Below are 25,062 nucleotides of genomic sequence, written 5' to 3' on the forward strand. Positions count from 1 at the left end.
CCCCTCACACCCCCCACCCCTCACACCCCCCACCCCTCACACCCCCACCCCTCACACCCCGACCCCACACAACCCCCACCCCACACACCCCCACCCCACACACCCACACCCCTCACACCCCCCACCCCACACACCCCCCACCCCACACACCCCCACCCCTCACACCCCCCACCCCACACACCCCTCACACCCCCCACCCCACACACCCCCCACCCCACACAACCCCCACCCCACACCCCCCACCCCTCACACCCCCACCCCTCAAACCCCCGACCCCACGCAACCCCACCCCACACACCCCCACCCCACACACCCCCACCCCACACACCCCCCCACCCCACACACCCCCACCCCACACACCCCCCCATCCCACACACCCCCACCCCTCACACCCCCCACCCCACACACCCCCCACCCCACACACCCCCACCCCTCACACCCCCCACCCCACACACCCCACACACCCCCCACCCCACACAACCCCCACCCCACACCCCCCACCCCTCACACCCCCACCCCTCACACCCCCGACCCCACACACCCCCACCCCTCACACCCCCCCACCCCACACACCCCCCACCCCACACACCCCCACCCCACACACCCCCCATCCCTCACACCCCCCACCCCACACACCCCCCACCCCCGGGTGCCCTGAAACCAAAGAACCTCAAACGGGTGGCGCCAAACCCGAGCTTCGCAGCGCCCGGAAGTGGCGTCACGCCGAGCGGTCGGCGTCCGTCGTCGCGGCAACGCGGGCGCGTGGCCTCTCTCAGGGGGGGCGTGTCCCCTCCCCGTTAGGGGCGTGGCTGCAGCTCGGGGGGGCGTGGTTGCACCCCGGGTAGGCGTGGCCTTCGCTGCGGGGGGCGTGGTCTTCGTTGCGATTGGTCGAAACGCCGCCTCGGGGTGGAACGGAGAGGCCACGCGCCCCGCCGTGAATAAACAAGGCGTCGTTTAATCGGACGCGGTGTGTGGCCAAGAAAGACTGCGATCGATCCGTCGAACATTCGTATTGAGAATGCGTGAGACATTGTGTGCGGACGTGGACAGTGTTTTTGAACGATGGTAATTTTAACGTGATAAATAATAATAGCGACGTAATATTATTATTCGTTTCTAGAGCACATGAAGGTGTTGCTTGTGATTGTGAAAATTTTACCTTATTAGACCGCAATAGAATATTAATACATCGGCAAAGCTCAATGGCATCGAGTTCCATTGGAGATAAGATCGAGGTAAGATGATTTTAGTTGATGGTGATGCGAATGTTTTTCACTGTTGGCAAAAGGATACGCTGCTCAATGTTTGATATAACTTTTCATGAAAATAAATATATCATTCGATGTGTACCGCGATGATACTTTAAAATCAATCAATGACAATGTTTTAGATTGATATTTAGTTATCGATTGTATCAGTGATTGGCACAACACGCATTTCAAGGAGTCATTTTGCAGATTTGCGTCTTTATCTTGTGCCGAGTAAGCTGCGTGTTAAATTAAAGGGCATTGCAGGTTATGAGAGTGACACTAATTTATGCCTGTCATAAATTGTACTGTGGATTGAATATTCACTTGGCAACGTAATTATTAATTGAAACGGATGACTATGCCAGCGGTTTCGGTACTGTTGAATGTACTATAATCGATTGTAAAACAGATGCTTTAAATAATATATCTTACCTGTGTCCAACAGTTGAGACGGTTTGGATGAATGCAGGTGGGGTGTGGGTGGTGGGTGGTGGAGTGTGGGTGGTGGGTGTCAGGGTGTGGGTGTGGGTGGTGGGTGGCGGGGTGTGGGTGGAGGGGTGTGGGTGGCGGGGTGTGGGTGGCGGGGTGTGGGTGGCGGGGTGTGGGTGGCGGGGTGTGGGTGGCGGGGTGTGGGTGGCGGGGTGTGGGTGGCCGTGTGGGGGTGGCGTGGTGGTTTATAAAGCACTGCGTTATATCATCCGGCGAATCTGAGTTCGATTCTCGACCACGGCTAACATCAGTGGCGAGTGATATTTAAACTGGTCCGAGCACACCCCGATCCCCTTCACCATCCCGCACAGACCAGCGTGGTGAAGTATGGTTACTGCCCCCCCTCCCCTCCCCCCTAAATTTTACTGCACCCGCGTGCAGAAGCTTTCATCCAGCAGTAGATTAACGAAGGGCTGTAGTGTATATTAGACTCCAATACGTTAACCTTGTAATGTTTGACAATTTTGTGCGTGCAAATTTTTTTAAAAGAAATATTCCAATGGTTGATATCGGTATATATTTTTAGATGAGAGAACCCGCCAATTATCGTTATTGATTTGAAGCTTTCGTGACTGCAGGAATCCATACGCTTTGGTTATTTCGGTAAAGTCACGTAGGTATAAATAAAATAAATCACGACGTTTCGGGCGCAAACGCAAACGTCGTGATTTATTTTACTTTATACCTACGTCACTTTACCGAAAGAACCAAAGAGTAATTATCGTTACATCTCACAGTAAGCAGTGCATCGCCCCGTGGTAGAGAATCTCAGAACTAATTCCGAGATACCTGCAAGCGATCTCTTATTCTCACACACTAGGGGGCGCACATTGTCACCCAATATGTACGTGTCTGTGTACTCTTTGGTTCTTTCGGTAAAGTCACGTAGGTATAAAATAAAATAAATCACTGTATGTGTGTTGGACTTCTTTTGCACGGTACGTAGCCAACCGTGCTAATCGGAGGTGCGGGGTAAGGTCAACTAACACACGAAAAGCAGTTCTAAAGAGAAGTGAGTTTTCAATCTAGACTTAAACTGGGGAGGGAATATTGGTCATGTCAGTGACACCAGATTGCAATTCTCAGTTGGCCTTTTGAGAGATGGATTTCCGTGTAGTCATTTGTGACCGGACTGAGTACATTTCAGAACATCGCTTCATCCTAGGGCGGCCTGAAACTTGGGTTCGATCCAACCCAGACTCTACAGCGGTTCCGGCTCAATGTCTCTTACCCCTTGATCCACCTGGCCACCTCTTAACCCATTCGTAATGAAATCTTTGCAAGATGGGGTCCACATTATTTGGCAGCAAAAAATTAAATGTTCAATGCCGATCAAATGGAAATTCCACATTCCTATGGCATTTACAGTTCTCATGCCATCAAGTTCAAGAGAAAAACATTATTTAACTAAAAATCTTCTGATTGTAGGTCAGCCGTGCTACACTACATTGCTGATTGTAAATTGCAGTAATAATGATCGTTTTAAATTAAATTACATTGTAGCTGAGGTCACGTAGACTATGACACTTTTCGAGCTCTCGCACGGTTGAATGACTTTTTCTGGTAAGGTCAAAGCGTCTAACGAGTCCGGGAAATTCCACGTTCCTATCACGGGTACCAGTCTGCCGTGCCGCACGGTTCGCCACAATGCGGTAGCTATTTTAACGACCCGTGGCAAGATGATTGGCCGAGTCTATCCACAATCGAGTTTGAAACGGCGGTTGGCTCATACTGTATTCAACTCGAATACTGCGCGATCCGTTTATAGATACCCCACTCAAGTGAATTATATATAAAAAAAATGTGAATTAAAAGTATCTGCACGTTTACCGCAAAACTCAAAACAAGTATTACATATTTAACACTGCTAAGTATGCAGCCATCGCTTTATCACTATTCAATTAGCTGCTGAGAAGATATCTGGTGAGAGGAGCATTTGAAATCAATGGGGCATCTATATATGGACTACCCTGTGTGTGAGGGGTTCAGTAGACACCGTAACAACGTTGGAGATGTGACAGAGGGAAGGAAGCGTTGGCGAGATGTGGTGGTATCAAAGGCATTGTGTATGTGACGCGCTCCTGACATTAGCTCGAGAACTGCAGTTAATTATGACCCAGTTCATGAGATTTGCATTGGGTTTTTAATGTTTCGCCGCGGTGGCTAGGAGATGTTAACTCCCTCGCCTGGTATGCAGGAGGTCGTAGGTTCGATCCTCGACCTTGACGATACCTGCTGGAAATTTGCAGTTTTCGTGTCTCCCTCTCCCTGTTGGTCGCGTGAATTTTTTCCTCCGGGTCCCCCGTTCATTCCCCATCCACGTTTAAAATCAACGTCACGCGTTTAGAGCATTTGGTTATTTCTCTACATTTGCACACGTGATAATCCACTTCGTAGAGCTAATGATTTGCGATAGGCCAGGTCCACTTCTGAAAAAGAGCTATTTTATAGCTCATGGGCCTTGCCTGGTGCAATAAAATATATAGTTTATAGTGGAGCTAAAGTGCCCTCTCGTGGTGTCGCAGGGTAACCGCGGCCGGCCGGAATCGCGCCACTGAGCCCGCCTTGGCTGCAGCCCCCCCACCCTCTAACCCCTCACACACATGGTCCCATCCCCCAACCCTCCCCTCCTAACACTACTACCTTCACCATCTGCCGTGCAGTTGGCGTCTGTCCAGGCTACTTGATGCACACCTGTCCAAGCTTTCATCTCTCCGTGAAAACCTCCCACGCGGCAGTGATTATAATTATCCATGGGATGGCTTTCCTACGGTGAATTCCCTGCGGGCACAATTGCCTCAGTGGCTCAGTTTGAAAATTGCAGTTTGTTAAGAAACCCGGTGGCCTGAGTTCGATTCCCGGCCGTGGCTACATTCAGTGTGCAAGTAATATCATGGACCACCCCTTTACAATATCCCTTTGGTCAGTGTGGTGACGCATAGTCACGTATCTTCCACAACCGACAGGGTGGAATCGTTCATTAATCTAGCAGTGCATTGACAAATGCCTCTCTTTGTTTCATTGAATAAATCAGAATCTTATTTTTTTAATCAAAATCTGTATTCTGGAGAAATCCAATGAGTTATGAAGCTCTTTTTCACAGATTTCCAGTAGCTTCCCAGATGTCCACACCTGATGTGCCGGTGATTGGTGGATTATTACATTTGGGGCACCACGGTGGCGAGATGTTAACTCCCTCGCCTGGTATGGAAGAGGTTGTGGATTTTGTGTGTTCTCCCCGTGGTCGCGAGGATTTTTCTCCGGGTCTTCCGCTTTTTCCCTCCACATTTAGAATCTACGTGCGTATATGGCTGCTATAGATTTTCACGCGATAAGCCACTTCGTTGAGCTATAAGTTGTGACCAGGTAGCTTCTGAAAAAGGGCTACATAGCTCAGGGAGCCTTATCTGGATAAATAAAAAATAATAGTTTAGTTTAAAGGTTTGTGAGAGATGCGCCATGGGTTGGAGAGGCATTCATCCAGCAATAGATTGATCATGGCTAATGGGTTGCGTTGAGTATTTAAATACTGTCTACGGTTTTTGCCCAGGTCTTGAATGGGATTACCTTTTTTAACAAGGTATAATTTAGTTTTTATCTACCCATTCAAATATCCAATCTCTTTATATCCTCAAATAAACAACGCGTTATTCAAGCAAACCATCTGCCCGCACAATCACTGAATGGCACAGATGTCCATTGCTGTGAGTCATGATTGCAGGTAACGGGGCTGTGTGGGCAAAGTGGCAGGGATTTAGAATTTAGGTTCGTCTCTCCGGGGGCGTGGGTTCGAATTATTAGTCCATTTCATGTAATTATTTATATAGTATTTATGCGGTATTATAGGTCGAGTGGTGGAGTGGTGGTGGCACACTGCATTAAGAACCCGGCGATCTAAGTTTGATTCCCGAGTGATACTGAAACGGTCCGGACCTCCGAGACCGCCATGGTGAAGTATGGTCAAGAAACTTCCATGGCTTGATAAGGCTGTCCGTCCAGCAGTGAATATATAAAGTGCGTAAATTTGTTTTACTATTTAAGTTGTGTAATTGTTTCACGTGTCCTCTCTATCCCCTAGATCAGTGTTTTTCACTCATTTTAGAGGGGGGGCACTTTCGCCATTTAGACATCAGTGTGAGGGCCGCCACACATTTTAAACCAGTGAGGTTTGACAGCAGCACGATGATAATGATGATCCGGGGGGGGTGTTTTAACTTTTGTGTTTTGTCAGGGGCCGCATGTCAGGGGCCGCACTAAAAGGGCATCAGGGGCCGCCAGTGGCCCGCGGGCCTTGCAATTGTAGTGTAGCAGAAGTCGGAGACGAGGTAGTTGCAGGAGGCACCTTCTTTTATCGTAACACCCTTCGACCGTTCACACAGGATCGCCTACCTCTCGCTCCCATTGCCATACAGCCCAGCCTAGACACAACCCTAACCGCGTTGTACCGACGGCATTGACCTAGACAGTCAACAACTGTCAGGCCGTGCAATTATCGAGTGAAGGCGGCAGCTGATGAAGGCAGCGAAGACGAGACCACTCCCAGAACCAGCAGCCCGGAGCTCTCGCTTTCCGCTGCTTTTATTCTCCTCGGTGCCGCTTGGCACCTCCCTTCTCGAACCCACGAGCGGGTTCCAGGGGCTTTCGCGATGAGGTCTTCCGTGACACTTGCCCCAGTTCCTCCGCCCTGCCGGCACACACACACAGCCGTGTATATGCTCGACAGCGTGTGCGCTAAATGTCCACCGCAGTTGCGCTGTGTCACTACACAATGAAGAAGAGTGCCTGAGAGGCTGCTATATTTCTAAAATAAATATTCTGATTCTGGTGTTCACCCGCAGTGTTAAACAATCGATGCAGAATCGTGGGCAGTCCCTTCTCCCCAGTTCACTGTGCTGTCGACTCCTTGCTTCTCCTCAATGCCAGGCCCAAGACCTTTTTATTTCCCTCTGCCCATGATTACCTCTCTCTATAAAATAAATGTTTCTGCTGTCAATTGGGAATGATGAAATACATGCAATCACAACATAGGCCTGTTTTAGCACGCGTATATATGTACGTCCAGTCCTTAGCCAATCCAGGATGAGGGTTTTTCTACGCCGTGCAGGTCGTGGGAGTTGATTGACCATACTTCACCACGCTGGTCGGTGCGGGTTGGTGATGACAGGGAGGAAGTAGAAGTACCATACAATGTATTTGCTTTCACTGGCTTGTGCCGCTCATCACACGCGGAGTGTGGCTGCACAATTTGCTTTGCCGTGGCTCTGTCCATCTGTGATTGGGGCGAAAGTGTGGGCACGCGAACTTGGTATCAATGATCCCACCAACAGGAACGAAACTTCATCATAAAAGCTCATGGGATTTCGCGTGGAGAAAGCCGGCGGCCAAAATTTTATGGTAGCATTTTTTTTTCCTGCTTCGCAAGCTCCGTTGTTCCATCGCAGCCTGGGAACATTCTGCCACTTCATCCCACACCTCCGATTAGCACGGTTGGCTACGTACAGTGTGAAAGAAGTGCAACATTTATACATACTGCCCATAGACGAATACTACCCATAGACTCAACACTGCCCATAGACTAATACTACCCATAGACTCAACCCTGCCCATAGACTCATCACTACCCATAGACTCAACACTGCTCATAGACTAAACACTGCCCATAGACTAATGCTACCCATAGACTCAACACTGCCCATAGACTCATCACTACCCATAGACTCAACACTGCCCATAGACTCAACACTCCCCATAGACTCAACACTACCCATAGACTTAACACTACCCATGGACTTAACACTACCCATAAACTCAACACTGCACATGAATCATTGCAGTCACGAAAGCTTTAAATCGAAACTGCACATAGACTCAACACTGCTCATAGACTCAACACTGCCCATAGACTCAACACTGCCCATAGACTCAACACTGCCCATAGACTCAACACTACCCATAGACTTAACACTACCCATAGACTCAACACTGCTCATAGACTCAACACTGCCCATAGACTCAACACTGCCCATAGACTCAACACTGCCCATAGACTCAACACTACCCATAGACTTAACACTACCCATAGACTCAACACTGCCCATAGACTCAACACTGCACCGCCGATGGGCACGGTTGGCTCCGTACGGTGCGGAAGAAATTCAAAATTCATACTTACATATTGGACAACAATGTGTGCCCCCTAGTGTGTGAGGATAAGAGGTCACTTGCAGGTATCTCTAACAGGGGGTGATGCACTGCTTACTGTGTGAGAGCTAACGAATGGACGGTTTCTCTCATGACAAAGATACCGATGTCGCCATTAGAATACAATGGCAAAAAGATACCAAAAGAAAGGTACATTTATTGGAATCTAATATACAGCCCTTCATCAATCTGCTGCCGTGAGTGTCATCATTGTCGGCGCAAATTAAATAACATCCTCTCAGGGACACAGGCAGGTTTAAATCTAAAACATTGCTCGAATTCATGTGTACACGTGATTTTTCTTACGTTTTTTCTTGTTGCAAAGGCAACAAATGATGCCATATCTAGCCTGCTCCGTTAAGTCCTCACCTCGTTAATGCAACGATCTTTTCTCACAGGACTTCCAGGTGATGAACCTCCTGGGAAAGGGTTCATTCGCGTGCGTGTACCGCGCACGCTCCTGCCACACGGGCATCGAGGTGGCCATCAAGATGGTGAGCATCGCTACAGGCAGACAAGAATCACTACAGACAGACAAACATCACTACAGGCAGACGAGCATCGCTATAGGCAGACAAGCATCGCTACAGGTAGACATGCATCACTACAGGCAGACAGGCATCGCGATGGGCAGACAAGAATCGCTACAGGTAGACGAGTATCACTACAGGCAGATGAGCATTGCTACAGGCAGACGAGCATCACTACGAGCAGACGAGCATGGCTACGGGCAGACAAGTATCACTAAAGGCAGACAGCCATCGCTCCAGGCAGACAAGCATCGCTATGGGCAGACGAGAATCGCTACAGGCAGACAAGCATCGCTACGGGCAGACAAGCATCGCTACGGTCAGACAAGCATCGTTACAGGCAGACGAGCATCGCTACAGGCAGACAAGCATCCCTACAGGCAGACGAGCATCGCTACAGTCAGATGAGCATCGCTACAGGCAGAAAAGCATCATTACGGGCAGACGAGCATCGCTACAGGCAGACGAGCATCGCTACAGGTAGAGAGGCATCACTACAGGCAGACAAGCATCACTACAGGCAGACGAGCATCACTACAGGCAGACAAGCATCGCTACAGGCAGACAAGCATCGCTACAGGTAGACGAGTATCACTATAGGCAGACGACCATCACTACAGGCAGACAGGCATCGCGATGGGCAGACGAGAATCGCTACAGGTAGACGAGTATCACTACAGGTAGACAAGCATTACTACAGGCAGACAATCATTACTACAGGCGGACGATCATTGCTACAGGCAGACGAGCATCGCTACGGGCAGACGAGCATGGCTATGGGCAGACAAGCATCACTAAAGGCAGACAGGCATCGCTACAGGCAGACGAGCATCGCTACAGGCAGACAAGCATTGCTATGGGCAGACGAGAATCGCTACAGGCAGACAAGCACCACTATAGGCAGACGAGCATCGCTAGAGGCAGACAAGCATCGCTCCAGACAGACGAGCATCTCTACAGGCAGACAAGCCTCTCTACAGGCAGACAAGCAATTCAAGGGGCGTTGGTGGTGGCTACGTGGCTTTCACCTCGCTTTCCACTGGCGTAACCGAACCGCGTCGGGGCCATACTGGGCTCGGCCTTCATGGGCCAAGAGGCAGGGGGGAGGGTTTTTGTTTTTCCCACTGCAGAGAAGCTGAGCTGTGCCACCGGCGCCACACACAATGCATGCGACACGGGTTATGTTCATTTTCGTTCATGGAGACATGCGTTTAGGGCATTTGCCTACTGGAAACTTCCATTGGGCTATCACGCCGCTTTTTAAAAAAACCTGTGCAGCTCAGCGGGCCCTACCTGGTAAAATAAAATTAGTTTTTGGGTTTTAACTTAGGGCTTAGATCGGCGTGAATTGCTTTGCACGGCGTTTGAGTGAATGCTGGTGTCTCAGATTGACAAGCAGGCGATGCGGAGGGCAGGCATGGTGGATCGCGTCCGTGCCGAAGTGGAGATCCACTCACAGCTCAAGCATCCCGCGATTTTGGAGGTGGGTGGACGCGCACAGCAGACACTGCTCACCGCTCAATGGAGAACTGCCACCATGGCACTTGAACCAGGTTAGGTGCACGCGCTTTAAGACCAGGTGAAGTGGCAAAGGCTCGCCGCCAGGAGGTCTGGGACAGACCCAGATGTATGTATGTTGAACTTCTTTCGCACTATACATAACCAACCGTGCTAATCGGAGGTGCGGGGAAAGGACAACAAACTAAACACAACAAGCAGTTGTAAAGAAATGGGTTTTCACTGTAGATTTAAAAGTGCATAGCTCCCCGTGGCTTCCTAATATTGGAAGGAAGAGCATTCCAGACGGCCACGGAATCCCATCCAACAGCGCAAGACGCGGTGACCGTCTTCGTTCGATGGCCAGCCAAAAGCCGCTGCTGCTGCACGGATGGCCGCAGTTCGCGTGACGGTGGCTCATGCTATTTGACGAGATCAGCAAAGGTGTTGTGGTCCGTTTGTGGCAACAACTTTGTAGTGTGTAATAAGATGCAGCGGCATAGCGTGGCATGGGCTACAGTGGCCTGGTGCGTCGGCCTCTCCAGTGAGTGGGCCCTGGCACAGTTGCCCCGGCTGCCCTCTCGACAATTACGCCAACGCCCAGATGCGCTACCGCCCCACTGGACATCTGTGTAAAAAGAGCTGTATAGCTCATCTGATTCCTCATGCAGTATAAATAAATATTCTGATTCTGAAACTCTGTTCCTCGGGACTTGCCATGGAACAGTGATGGGTCTTCCCGAGTTCACAAATTAAACTGCTTTGAGTGGAAGGCGCACAGTGAATATAAATTAGATTCAGATAGAGATCTTGTGTGTGCATCCATAACAAAGGTGTTGGGTCAGATTGCGTAAATATAAATGTGTCGTTAAACCCGCCAGCACCCAACACAGCCAATGTGTAAGGTTTGTCACGTAAACAAAACGTGCCAATTAGTTACTAGTTCAGCACACCGGTGTGTGGAAGAGTAAACCCACACCATTTACAATTCAAGTACAACCTTTGCCATTAAATACAACTAGCATCATCGAGGCGACAATATTAGTGGAAAAATCCTGCTGCAACAGTCTTAAATAGAGGGGATGAATGTGATCTCGTCACTTGTGTGCCAAACTTTGCGCGTGTACATTTCACGTGTCTAGCGATATCACGGTTCATAGACCTGAACTTTTTGGCATGTAGTGGCGCTTATCTGCTAAAACAAACACACTGATAACGTGAGGTGTTTTTTTTTCTTCCAGAACGATTAGGCTACCGTGGTTAATAGTGACAGAATCAGAATATTTATTTGTACTGGAGGAATCCGATGAGCGATAAAGCTCTTTTTTCACAGATATCCAGTAGATCGCAGGACCACGGAAGGATAACAGGGCTTTTCACTGCGTGGCCGCATGAATGCTTGGAAGCCGAGCGATGACCGATGGGGGTCTCGTCTATCCCCCGGTTGATGACGGGAGTGGCGTCGCGTGTCCGCAGATGTACGGCTGCTTCGAGGATGACAACTACGTGTACCTGGTGCTGGAGATGTGCCACAACGGGGAGATGAGCCGCTACCTCAAAAATCAAGGCCGCCCCTTCACCGAGGAGCAAGGTGGCCCACACTCACGGGGGAGGGTGGGGGGCGTGTACACGAAGATTTCCGCATTTTCCCCCGATTATGATCAATTAACGACTTCGTACATTTGGCATTTTGCGTTATTCTTACAAGGCACAGGCGCTGCGTTTCACAGACATTTGCCTGCAGTGGTTTCGCAGTATGGGGGCAGATGTTTGCTCTGTTGTCAGTGGTACTCAATCGGGGGTACGTGGATCCCTGGGGGTTACGTGGCAATGTCCCAGGGGAGTACGTGAGGTGATTTATGCGTGAAATTATATCATACATGAGAGCCATTGGTGAATAATCACGTGTGTTATCTGCCAAAAAAATAACTACGATAAGATTAAAATCCATATCGTAGCCTATAAAGATATTAAAGACCTTTATAAACTCATTGATCATGAACAATGTCGATTTCCAAGAGTAACCAGCGAGCACGAACACGTTACGTCACGCATGCAGGCCGTCCGTTGATTTTTTTGTTTTATCTGCTTTCAATTACTCGCTAGTTAGGATACCTCACAAAATGGACAATTGGTTAAAATATTGATGATGTTCACTATTAATACATTTATATGTGAGAACCATGTTGGGTCAGGCAAGGGGTGAGAACCGCTGCTCGATGTAATCCTAATTAAGTAACTTGAAGGTCATTTTTCACATTTGGCTAATTTTGTGCAACAGCGTTTCCCTCAACTTTTGTGGGCCAGAGATCACTTGTAGGGGTCTCAGATGTGGCTCCGTGACATCCACTTACATGGGGTCACTGTCTATGATGACGCTTTTACCCGTCCCTGCACAGAACCCAAATTGACATTTCCTCTCATGGCACGTTGCCATGGCTATAGCAGTAGTGGCAAGTAATATTGGGTTGGCCCCCTCTCACCAACTCTAATTACACCGATGGGAGAGGCCTACATCTAGTGGTGATTTGATGAAGGGATTTTTGTTGTTGTAAATTGAAATAAAAGGTTTGTCCAAGTCTTTCATGGGATAATCTTTTTTTAAAGAAGGTATAATTTAGTTATTTTTTATGTACCCTATCAATTGTCCAATCTCTTTCTATCCACAAATAAACAATGAACCTCTTCAAGTAAACCTGTCTGCACACCCGCTGAATGGCACATATGTCCTGTGCTGTGAGTCATGACTGCTGGCACATCCCTAGTCAGGTGGTGTGGCCAAAGCGATGTAAGGAGCTGCTGGATTTTGTGTCCAGCCTCTTTGGGCTTGTGGGTTCAATTCCCGCTAAGTTTCTATTTTTTTAGAAAATTTAAAATAATTAATACCGCTGCAATACCAAATAATGACAATACATTCCTACGTGTTTGTTTTAACTGACCGTCGATGTGTGGCACAATAACGTAAAGGTGCATTGACTGGAACGAATGACCGGCATGGTGAAGTATATTTAACAAACCCCGTGACCAACAGGGCAAGTTGGTGAAGGGATAGGTGGCACTTGGCCATATAAAATATGCCACACTTTACCAATTCACTGCAGGAGGAAAGCCTTTCCACAATGTTAATTTACATGGATTGTTTGACCATACTTCTCCACGTATGTAGGTACGTACGTTGAACTTATTTCGCACCGTATGTAGCCAACCGTGCTAATTGGAGGTGTGGGGGAAGGACAACAAGCTAAACACAAAAAGCAGTTCTAAACAGAAATGAGTTTTCAATCTAGATTTTTAAAATCAGAGTTGGTGAGAGAGGAACCCTGCAATTATAAATCAAACTCACATGTACGTACGCATGCATCCTGAACTTTTTTTGCACCGTACGTAGCCAACCATGCTGATAGTGCCGCACGCTAACTACTGGATTACTGCTCGATCGCTGCATATTTACACCCCCTCATTGTTTAATTAAAAGCATTCATGATCCAGTGAGTGCTATGCCGACAGACGTGACTCACAAGACTGGACTCTTACAGGGATCTCAGAATTAGTAGTTCCGTGATGTCTGCCACAGGGAAATGGGCCCTCGTTCTGGGCAACATAATGTTTGCGACTGGTGTGGCCCGGTGGGTTAGCATGCTTGCACTATTAACCTGGAGACCTGGGTTCTGATTCATGGCCCTGGCTATAGCAGTGGTGAGAAGTAATATTGGGTGGCCCCCTCTCACCAACTCTAATTACACCATGTGGAGGGGCCGACATCTAGCAGTGATTTGATGAAGGGATTTTTTTTTTGTAAATTGAAATAAAAGGTTTGTCCAAGTGTTGAAAGAAGGTATAATTAACTTTTTTTTATCTACCGTATCAAATGTCCAATCTTTTTCTATCCACAAATAAACAACGCCCTGTTCAAGCAACCCATCTGTCTGCACACCCGCTGAATGGCACAGATGTCCTGTGCTGTGAGTCATGACTGCTGATACATCCCTCGTCAGGTGGTGTGGCCAAAGTGAGCTAAGGCGCTGCTGGATTTTGTGTCCAGCCTCTTTGGGCGTGTGAGTTCAATTACCACTGAGCTTTTTTTATATATAAATTAAAATAATTAATACCGCTGCTGCGCAAAATAATGACAATACATTCCTACGTGTTTGCTTTAACTGACCGTCAATGTGTGGCACAATAACGTAAATGTGCATTGACTGGAACGGATGACCGGCATGGTGAAGTATATTTAACCAACCCCCGTGACCAACAGGGCAAGTTGGTGAAGGGATAGGTGGCACTGGGCCGTATTAAATATGCCACACTTTACCAATTCACTGCAAGAGGAAAACCTTCCCACAATGTAAATTTACGTGGGTTGTTTGACCATACATCTCGACGTATGTAGGTATGTATGTTGAACTTCTTTCGCGCTGTACGTAGCCAACCGTGCTAATCGGAGGTGCGGGGGAAGGACAACAAGCTAAACAAAAAAGCAGTTCTAATGATAAATGAGTTTTCAATCTAGATTTTAAAATCAGAGTTGGTGAGAGAGGAACCCTGATATTATAAATCAAACTCACATGTACGTACACATGCTGAACTTTTTTTGCACCGTACATAGCCAACCGTGCTGATAGTGCCGCACGCTAACTACTGGATTACTGCTCGCTCGCTCCATATTTACACCCCCTCATTGATTAATTAAAAGCATTCATAATCCAGCGAGTGCTATGCCGACAGACGTGACTCACAAGACTGGACTCTTACAGGTATCTCAGAATTAGTAGTTCCGTGATGTCTGCCACAGAACAACGGTCCTTCGCTCTAGGCAACATAATATGTTGTTTGCTACTGCGTTTGACAATGATGGAAAAGCACAGACAACAACCCTCACATTTGTCAATTATATAATAGGTATGTTTGTGGCAATTGCCCTTGTTCAGGTGCTGTGAAGAAGAGCCGCTGGCCAAAATATCACCAATTATATATTTTTCTTTTGAGGCCACGGTGTTATTGAAGAATATGTTGACGGGTTTTTTTGGTCCTTATCACATCGATAGATGCCAGAGAGTTTAAGTGACTAAACGTTGGAGACTGGCTCATTATGATGACGATTATTTTAAGTTAGTTTTCCCAGCTCTAGAGTGGTATAATCATTTGAAGCAAGGTATAATTTAGTTTGTTTTTGTATCCATAGTTTGTCCAATCCCTTTATATTAAAATTTATAGGGTGTATTCATGCAAGCAAGCTGCTTACACACCCACTGAATGACACAAATGTCCAGTGCCGTGAGTCATGTCTGTTGGCATGGCACTCACTATTCTTGTTTACACGTATGAAACTAGATGGTTGTGTATGCGTGCCAGTTAGTGTGCGAGAGCTGTCTAAGGTGCTGGATTAAGGTGGCAGTCTCTTCAGACGTGTCAGTTCAAATCCTGCTGTAGGCTTTCGCGACCAATATTATCCGTAATAGAGGGGTGTCATTAAATCCGCCACCAGCCAATACAGCCAAATTAGTAAGATTTGTCACGTAAACAAAACATCGCAATTCGTTACTAGTTCAGCACACTGGTGTGTTGGAGAGTAAACCCACACAATTTACAATTCGAGTATGATGTTTTGCCGGTAATTACCACCGCTACCATCGGGTGACAGCCAGAATTCTCGTGAATACCAAATTTGGAACATGATTTTGGCCTACGAAAACCTATCTATTTATGAATTACCTTAAATAATACAGTACAATCTATCACATCACTTTATCTCTCACCTCTTTAACTGATCACCTTATCTCTATTACTTTATCTCTCATCGCTTTCTCTCTCCTCGATCCAGTCCAGTAGAGTTCCAGATGCCATTCGCGGACAGCCAAAATCACGCATGGAAAGTTCGTGAATAACGAATAAATACTGTGTGTACATCCAGAGAACAACCATTCGGCCCACCGTGTCCATTTCCTAGGTTCCCGTTTTTGGAGAGAGCGAGAGAGGTGTTGTCTTTTGTAGTTCGGAGCCAGCAAAGGTGCAGAAAAATGAATGAACATACTTTTCAAAAAAGAGCATCCATACCTGTCAACCCCATATCAGTGCCTACCTTATTACAGACCAATTCAGACCTTATTGGTCACCCCATGCCTTTATAAATCTCAACGTTCATCCTACAAATTCCCATCACAAGGGAGAAACAGAAACAAATAGACCAAAAAAATGTGCCCGTATTGAAACGGCTGTACACTGTATCGACCTGAAAACTCAATTTCCCTGTACAAGAATATGGGTAAACTGTATGCGTTGACAGGTATGAACATCACTGTCATGATCATTTCCTTCAACCATTGTGCAAACCACTGCTAGATGAAGGCCTCCCCAAGCTGCCACATTTCAAGATCCTAATAAATGTACTATTGACTATTTTACTATTTTTATTTAACCAGGTAAGGCCCATTGAGCTATACAGCTTTTATTCAGAAGTGACCTGGCCACAATTGATAGCTCAATGGAGTGGCTTATTACGTGGACATTTATAGCAGCCAAATGCTCTAAACCAGGGGTCGGCATACCTGTGGCTCCGGAGCCGCGTGTCTCTTTCAGGACTGCTTCGTGAAGTCATATATGAAGGAGAACCGTCTCGTATTAACCATAGTGCATTGCGGCTCTTGGAATGTTGAGGGTTTTTTTTACCAAATTAGAAAAAATTGTCTCTTTTTGCTATCTTGGTTGCTAACCCCTAACTTCGGATGCCCGTGGCCCCCCTCGCCCCCGTTCCACTTTCCGCCCACCCCCCCGCCCGGCCGCCCTCCACAAGCGCGCCAATTCCTGCGTGAGATCTCCTCGGGGCTGCTCTACCTGCACGCGCACGGGGTCATCCACCGCGACCTCACGCTCGCCAACCTGCTCCTCGCCTCCGACATGTCGACGCGCATCGCCGACTTCGGCCTGGCGGCGCGGCTGCCCTTGCCCGGCGAGTCGCGGCTCACCGTGTGCGGCACGCCCAACTACATGTCGCCCGAGGTGGCGTCGCGAGGCCCGCACGGTACCCCCGCCGACGCGTGGGCCCTCGGCTGCGCGGCCTACGCCATGCTGGTGGGGCGTCCGCCCTTTCAGGCGTCCGCCGTCCCGGCCACGCTGGCGCGCGTCATGCTGGCGCGCTTCGAGCTGCCGCCGACGCTGTCGCCCGCAGCCCGCGACCTCCTGCGCCGGCTGCTGCGGCGAGACCCCGGCAAGCGGCCAGGCCTGCCCGCCGTGCTGGAACACCCGTTCCTGGCAGACGGCGGCGGCGAGACGACGGCCGGGCTGATGGCCGGTCCGCCACTTCGGCCGGGAGACGAGGGGTCGCTGGACAGCGGGAACGCCACCATGACGGCGCCGGTGGACGAAGGCGACGACGAGAGGGAGGCGCGGGCGCCCGCGGAGGGAGACGGCGGCAGGGAGGGGGGAGGAGGAGGAGCGAGCGCGGATGCCCGTTTGGACGGGCACGAGGCTGTTGCTCAACCACCAGCAACGGCAGACTTTCTGCAGCCACAAGAGAATGGTGCAGGTGATGGTGATGATGAGGGCTGCAATGAAGTTTAGTTTTTCCTGTCGGGGAAATTACCAATTGGATCGTGGCCAATGATCAAGGTGGTGTTGATATTATCTCCATTATATATACTTACTAGTGGGAAGTACCCGGCGTTGCCTGGGTCAAAAAAATATTTCCAACGTACTCTTAAAAATCAAACAGTAGTGCATACTGACTGTGGTGGTACCTGCTATGATTACAGCAGTGCATACCGACTGTGGTGGTACGTGCTATCACTACAGTAGTACATGCTGACTCTATAGCAGTATTTACCGACTCTATAGTACAAAGTACTCACCTGACAGTGTGGCGTGGTGAGGTCTAGTCCCGTGCAGAGCCTCCGGCCTTACCTAGATTGTCCAGCCAGCCGAGGTGGAACCTTGGCAAGCTGGGGCTGGGCTGCTACCCCTGACCCCCCCTCCCCAGCCACGATCTCCCCGGCCGCTGTGCAGTAATATCTACGGCCTATAGTGGTAACATCTAGTGACTGTATAGTAGTAATAACTGCATGCATTGGGGTGGGGGGGGACAACAAACAGTGAAGAAATAACGTCAGCGTTTAGTGTATTTTTATAGCATTTTTAACGCAAAAGAAAATGTCCCCCTCACTCCCACCAAAGGCGTGCGTCTTGGCATGGGCCCTCCCCCCCACCAAAGGCGCGTGAGTTGGTAGGGTCGTGCATGCGTCATAAATAAATAAATAAATGGGAAGTGCACTAAAATCGCACTAAATCGCTAAGTAAACTAATTTAAAGTTGACGGATGTGAAAAGGAAATAGCGCTTGCTCACGGCCGGGCTTACGGCGTGGTACCTGGCTATTTTTATTTTACGTAAACCCCACCATTGGAGAGCCAAATCCTTCGCAAGCGCGCAAACACACAAACCCACACACAAACCCCGCCACAAACCCACACACAAATTTTGACTTTTATAAAAAGATAGATTTTGTATCATACAGTATCAAACTGTTTCATTGTAATATGCAATCTTACTCCACGTATGACCACACCTTTGTGAGGTGGATCACCGTTTCTGTAATTCGGCTGCATGGATGTATGATGACCTTTTTTAACACCGTATGTAGCCAACCACGCTAATTGGAGGTGTGGGGGAATGACAACAAACTAAACACAAAACACAGTCCTAAAGAAATTAGTTTGTCAATCTGGATTATTTTAAAGCGTACAGCCCCAGTGGCTTCCTAATATCGGAAGGAAGAGCGTTCCAGACGACCACAGAAGTGCATCTGACAGCGCGTGATGCAGTGACCACCGTCTTTGTTCGACGGTTAGCCGGCAGCCGCTTCTGCGAGGATGACCGGAGTTCCAGTGATGATGGAGTTCGCGTGATGGTGGGATGTTATCTCCCTCGACTGGTATGCAAGAGGTCGTGGGTTCGATCCCGACCGTGACACCTGCTGTATATTTGGAGTTTGCATTTTCTCTCCGTGGTCATGTGAATTTTTCTCTGGGTCCTCCAGTCTTTCCCTCCACACTTAGAATCAACACGCATTTACAGTATTTGGCTGCTATAAATCTCCATGTGATAAGTGACTTAGTTGCGCCAGCATTTGTGATGGTCTTTTTTTTAAAAGAACGATACAGCTCAGTGGGCCTCAATAAAATAGTTTTAGTTTAAGTTCCTTGACAAAAAAATGCTCGAGCATTGCCACCATTACTTCCCCCCCTCCCCTCTCTCGTGTGCTCCGGTCACCTCAGTGACACTTTAAGATTTTTGTTGTTGTTCACTTTTCCCCCACTTCCCGCAGGCGTCGCCAACGGTGGCCGCACAACGATGGGGCTGGAGGCCGTCGGAGCTCGGCAGCACGATCGGGCCCCGTCAGCGGACGCCCTCTGCCCGGCTCACCAAGGGATCCTTATCAGCGGGCCCGCCGCCCAACTGTGCGGTGGGCCGCAATGTCCCCTGGCAAGGTGGCAGCCCGCTGAGGCAATGGGCGGAAGGGGCGACTCCTGCTGTCACACACCTCCCCACGCCTGCCAAGCCTCCAGGTGAGGTGCTCTCGGACTCCGGTAGCAGGTTAAAGCATTCTGCGGCCTGGGCTATCGAGCGTGCATGTGCACCTCCAATTGACATGGTTGTTCACTACAGTGTGATTATAAGTTCAACACACCTTACGTGCATGCGGTCCAACAAGGGTTGCCACATCTATGAAATAAAACTGGGATATTATCATGGGAATAAGATACAACGTGGAGCGTGGAGGGCCATATGCGAACGTGTTGTCTTGAGCGGTGTATCAAGATGCAACTGACAAATCAGCTCTCGAAAATTGCGGAATTCAAATCCTGCCCAGCAGGCCCTGCTCTGACTCCTTTCAAATGAGCGGGGAGGGGGGGTCAGTAGAGTTGCTGTGTGGGGGAGCTGCCATCACAGTGATACACAGCAGCACCGCTAGGGATAGGGCCCACCCCAGCACTCACTTCATTTTTTTTCATAACGTGGAGAGAAAAACCAGAGGACCCGGAGAGAGACATGCAAAACTCCAAATGTACAACAGGCGTAAGGGTCGGGATCGAACCCACAACTTCCTCCATTCCAGGCAAGGTAGTTAACATCTTGCCACCGTAGCACTAGCCCTGCCACCCAGGGGTCAACGTAGCCCATGGGGTCAAGGTAGCCCAGCGGTCAACGTACCCCATGGGTCAACGTACCCCATGGGTGGGCGTAGCTCAAGAGTGAAGGTATCCCAGGGGTCAACGTATCCCAGGGGTCAAGGTAGCCCAGGGATCAATGTAGCCCATGGGGTCAACGTAGCCCATGGAGTTAAGGTAGCCCAGGGGTCAACGTAGCCCAGCAGTCAACATAATCAAGGGGGCTCGTGAAGGATGCTTTTGGGCAGTTGGACGCAGTCGCCCTCCAACAACAGCAGAGGGCAGAGGAGCGACGCTCACAACAACAAGCAGAGCGCCAGGCGCCTAAAATAGCAACTAGTGGGCACAATAGAGGGCACAGCTGGTGCATCTGTCGGTTGTCTCAGCCGGTCCCGTGACCTCCTGCCAGCAGCGAGCCTTCCGACACTTGACGTGGCCTCAAAGTGCATCTGGCCTGGCACAGACGCCTTGGCGACGTCACTCTCACTAAGTGGCGAATGCTGTTGGTGTTGATCTGTGAATGTGATTTATTTTTTGTCATTGTCGCTCTTCCGCTTGCAATTTGGGATTAACAACGTCGGTAAGTAAAGTTGTTACCTTTCATCGATTGTTATTATTATACAAGCTGACAAGTCACCAGCGAATCAACCACTGTCATTAAATAAACCTGCAAGTGCAACGAATGTCTATGGATGTGCTATGAATCAGGGCCATTGCCTGAAATGTTAACTATTATATACTTTTCCTTTTAAGACCGAGTATGTTTTTTTTACATATTGATAGCATTTTTGATATACAGCACCATTTCGTAGGAGTTATTTGAACACGTATTCAAATACGTGTACAGCAACACCCCGATTTATGCCCTCCCGTTGTTTCGCTATGACGCACCTCCGATCAGCACGGTTGGCTACGTATGGTGCGAAAGAAGTTCAACACATAAATATTCTGCCCAAAGACTAATACTACCCATAGACTCAGAACTGCACCTCCGATCAGCACGGTTGGATACGTACGCTGAGAAAGAAGTTCAATATACATACGTACTGCCCATAGACTAATACTACCCATTGACGAAACACTGCCCATAGACTCAACACGCACCTTCGAATAGCACGGTTGACTCCGTACTCAACTTATTAATACCCAATCCCGTGTTATGTACCGTGGTACCTCGCCATAACGAACTCGACGTTGTACGAACTTCACCGTTGAGCCCCAACATTTTTTTATGTTCCACGGTGAACATTCGTGCACCAGATTCGCGCCACTTACTACTACCTACTACTAGTAGTAGTGGTAGTACTACTAGTAGCAGTAGTACTACTCCTTGTAGTACTACTACTAGTAGTAATAGGTACTACTGTTTAGGAACTGTACCACGTTATGATCCACCATCCCGTCTGTAGTAGTACCACTCCTAGTAATAGGGTAGTACCACTCCTAGTAATAGGGTAGTACCACTTCTAGTAATAGGAGTGGTACTACTAGCAGTTGGTACTACGACACAATAGTAGGTGGTACTACGACGAAAGTGACTTCAGAAGAAGTTCAGTGGCGTCATCTCCCGCTCCCTTCTCTCGCACGGCATGGTGCCACCGCTCACTGGGGAACATCCCTTGTGTGGCTCACGACACAGTTGCAGCGTGCTTGTTAGAATATACACCGCATAAACAAATAAATAAGTTAGGAAGAATCACGAAGATATATCACTTACACACGCGTTTCAACATACAGGGTGTTTGCAAATAGTGGCATTTGTTCTGGTTTGTGTCAAATGTTGTGTAACCCTCTGGTTGCTTTTCAATCGGCTAGATCCCCATACCTGTCAACCCCTTATCAGTGCCCACCTAACTACAGACCAATTCAGACCTTATTGGTCACCCCCTGCCCTGATAAATCTCAACGTTCATCCTACAAAGTCCCATCACAAGGGAGAAACACAAACAAATAGACACATTTTTTGTGCCCGTATTGAAACGGCTGTACGCCGTATGGACTTGAAAACTCAATTTCCCTGTTCAAGAATACGGGTAAACTGTATGAGTTGACAGCTAAGGATCCCTCATAGCAACACACATATGTCCTAAAGTTTGATTCATATTGAATCATCTTAATATCAAAACACATCGGCACGTCCTATAGTTTAATTCCTATTGAATCATCTTAATAGGAACATACAGGCACGTCCTATGGCCTGATTAATATTGAATCATCTTCATAGCAACACACAGGCATATCCTATAGTTTGATTCATATCGAATGATCTTCACCAGCGTTAAGGTGCACCCCCGTAATGGGCCCAAGGACAGAGCTAACACTTAAACGCATTCAACCTTGCGTGCAAAAAAAAGGCATAACTCCGAACGCTTACTGCCAAAGCGTGTGTTTCTAAGCATATGGATTTAAAAATAAAAAAAAGCATTTTAGTTTTTTCAGATGGAATCAATGGGAGGGGCGAGACAGCATGATTATTCATCACATTGGGGGGAGTTCCTTTAACGAGCGGAATTCAACAGCGTTGCCTTGTGCAGGTGCTGCCACGCTACCCAGAATTCCTCCCTGCTGCCGCTCCCCAGCTCGGTGCTGTCCCCCCTCGTGACCCCGCACGTGGCGTGGGGGAGTCCATGTCATGGCGCCGTCGCCGCCGCCGGTGAGTCCGCACCCAGGGGCTTTACAGAGGGTCACGTTCTTTATTTAGACCACACGAGGAGGTATGATGAAGAGAGAGGAAGAGAGAGAAGGAGGTGGAGGAAGAAGGAGGTGGAGGAGGAGGGAGAAGGATGAAGAGGGAAGAGGAGGGAGAGAGAAGAAGAGGAGGTGAAGGAGGAGGAGAAGGAGGGAGGAGAGAGAGGGAAGAGGAGGGAGGAGGAAGAGGAGCGACCAGCCGTCTGGAACGCTCTTCCTTCCGATATTAGGAAGCCACTAGAGCTGTACACTTTCAATTAATCTAGATTGACAAACTCATTTCTTTAGAACCTCTTTTTGTGTTTAGTTTGTTGTCCTTCCCCCACACCTCCGATGAGCACGTTTGGCTACGTACGATGCGAAAGAACTTCAACATACATACAAAGTCATCTAACGTCATTATATCATCTTCTTGGTTCTTTCGGTAAAGTCACGTAGAATGGAAATAAAATAATACAAATAAAACATAATAAAATAAACTAAAAATTATTTTATTTCTATTCTACGTGACTTTACCGAAAGAACCAAGAAGATGAATCCCTGCAGTCACGAAAGCTTTAAATCGAAATTCATTATATCACTTACCAACAACTGAAATGGATATAAATCTTAAGGCTCAAATATCCTTTATGTTTAGATCGTTGCACGGTAGAAACAAAGACGGCATTCACGTTAATTTTACACCGCAACTGGCCACAAGCACCGTCGCTGCATTCATCCTCAGTCGAAAGCGCCAGCAAAAAACGCAGGGCGGATCGAATGTTCATTTGTATGTTCAAACAATGGAAAGTGTAAAAAGAGAAGCAAGAGAAAATTCCAGCTTGAATGAAAATTTAACGTTTCAATCACAGTTTGTGGATGTACTGGAGCTATGCAATTTTAAACCATCTCGATTTAAACTAATTTCTTTAGAACGGCTTTTTGTGTTTAGTTTGTAATCCTTCCCCCACACCTCCAATGAGCACGGTTGGCTGCGTACGGTGCAAAATAAGTTTAACACACACATACACGGTTGGCTACGTACGGTGCGAAAGAAGTTCAACGCACATACATATATACACGGTTGGCGACGTACGGTGCGAAAGAAGTTAAACACGCACACACGTGGTTTACGCTGCGTGCGACACGTGGTCAAGACTCCTGACACGCGCGGTGCCGCCCGTGCGCGCGATCGCAGGCTGCGCGTGCGCCCACGTCCTCGCGGCAGCGGCGGCCGCCACCACCACCGCCAGCTGCTGCTGCCGCTCGCTACTGCCGAGCGGCACGGCCTGGCCCTGCGACTGCTCCTCCTCCAGGCTTCAGAGGTCTGAGGTCAACAAAGGCAACGCTGGCGGTGGGCGGCCCGTGGCGGCGCGGCAGCTCTACCGCGGCAGTCCCTCCCGCGGGAAGGAGAACCGCGCCGACGCTCTGGTCCACGGATCGCGCGTCGAGGAGATCCGTGCGCCAGAGGTGGTGAGGGAATTGTCGTTTGACCAGACTCGCGTGAGCTGGGGACGATCGGGGCGATCGAGTAGATTTATTCGACAAGACGTTGCGATCGATTCCTTTTCTTTTGTGGTCACTCACACGGGGGGCCCGCTTTAAGGATGACGGCCGCCCCCTTCACCCACTCTGCCTTTTGCTCCCAGTGCGACACGGGCGATCGTTCTAACGGCGTCACCTCCGGCCCAGTGGCACACGCGGGGGCACGGTGGCGAGATTATTTTTTCCATCATTTTCATGTTATACCATTTGTAGAATAGTCTAACCCAGGGGTGAGCAATATTTAAAAGAAGAGCCATTTTTTGTCTTTGACCAAAATTGTTTGAGAGCTGCATCATGCGCAAAGCCACTTGTACACAAACACAGCAGCTGGTGTACAGCAGATGACAACAACAACACATTCTGACTTAGTAAACAACATAGGCGATTAAATAAACTGCATCTATTTAGTTGTTTTTCCCCTCTGAGTTATTCTTTAACAATACAGTTTGTACATTTTGTTGTTACCAAAACATTCCATAGTGACCCCATTCACCTGCCATATTTAAACAAATATTTTTACGTTCAACTATGCTTTAGATTTAAAAAAAATTTAAACGGCTGCCCACAGGGGGTTAGCCAAAGAGCTGCAAGTGGCTCCGGAGAGGCAGGTTGCCAGTCCCTGGTCTAACTGATGATCGGTAGAGAAATTAATTACTTAAATAATTGGACCTCCCAGCTCTGCTTGTGATCCACACCGAGCCCAGATGGGAGAGTCTCTCTAGGG

At 48.5% G+C, this 25,062-nt stretch overlaps 1 protein-coding gene across 3 annotated transcripts; it reads left to right on the forward strand.

The window, feature by feature from the left end:
- The first annotated feature begins 859 nt into the window (after positions 1-859).
- Positions 860-24,399, forward strand: LOC116955728 (serine/threonine-protein kinase PLK4-like). Of its 3 annotated transcripts, none has more exons than XM_076053557.1 (8): positions 860-1,235; positions 8,339-8,434; positions 9,858-9,953; positions 11,444-11,558; positions 16,758-17,489; positions 19,283-19,523; positions 22,661-22,779; positions 23,992-24,399. In XM_076053557.1, the coding sequence occupies exons 1-8, from the start codon at positions 1,203-1,205 to the stop codon at positions 24,396-24,398; spliced, it is 1,839 nt and encodes a 612-aa protein (XP_075909672.1). In that variant the 5' UTR covers positions 860-1,202; the 3' UTR covers position 24,399. The 3 variants fall into 3 exon arrangements, 2 of the variants coding, with proteins under 2 accessions (XP_075909672.1, XP_075909673.1); XR_012930058.1 differs by having other exon boundaries at positions 864-1,235; positions 22,680-22,779; positions 23,992-24,093; XM_076053558.1 differs by lacking the exon at positions 23,992-24,399 and having other exon boundaries at positions 864-1,235; positions 22,680-22,849.
- The last annotated feature ends 663 nt before the right edge of the window (positions 24,400-25,062 follow it).

Source organism: Petromyzon marinus, chromosome 61 (genome assembly GCF_048934315.1).
Source record: "Petromyzon marinus isolate PM22_M1 ecotype Great Lakes invasive population chromosome 61, UKy_Petmar_22M1.pri1.0, whole genome shotgun sequence".
Lineage (NCBI taxonomy): Eukaryota > Metazoa > Chordata > Hyperoartia > Petromyzontiformes > Petromyzontidae > Petromyzon > Petromyzon marinus.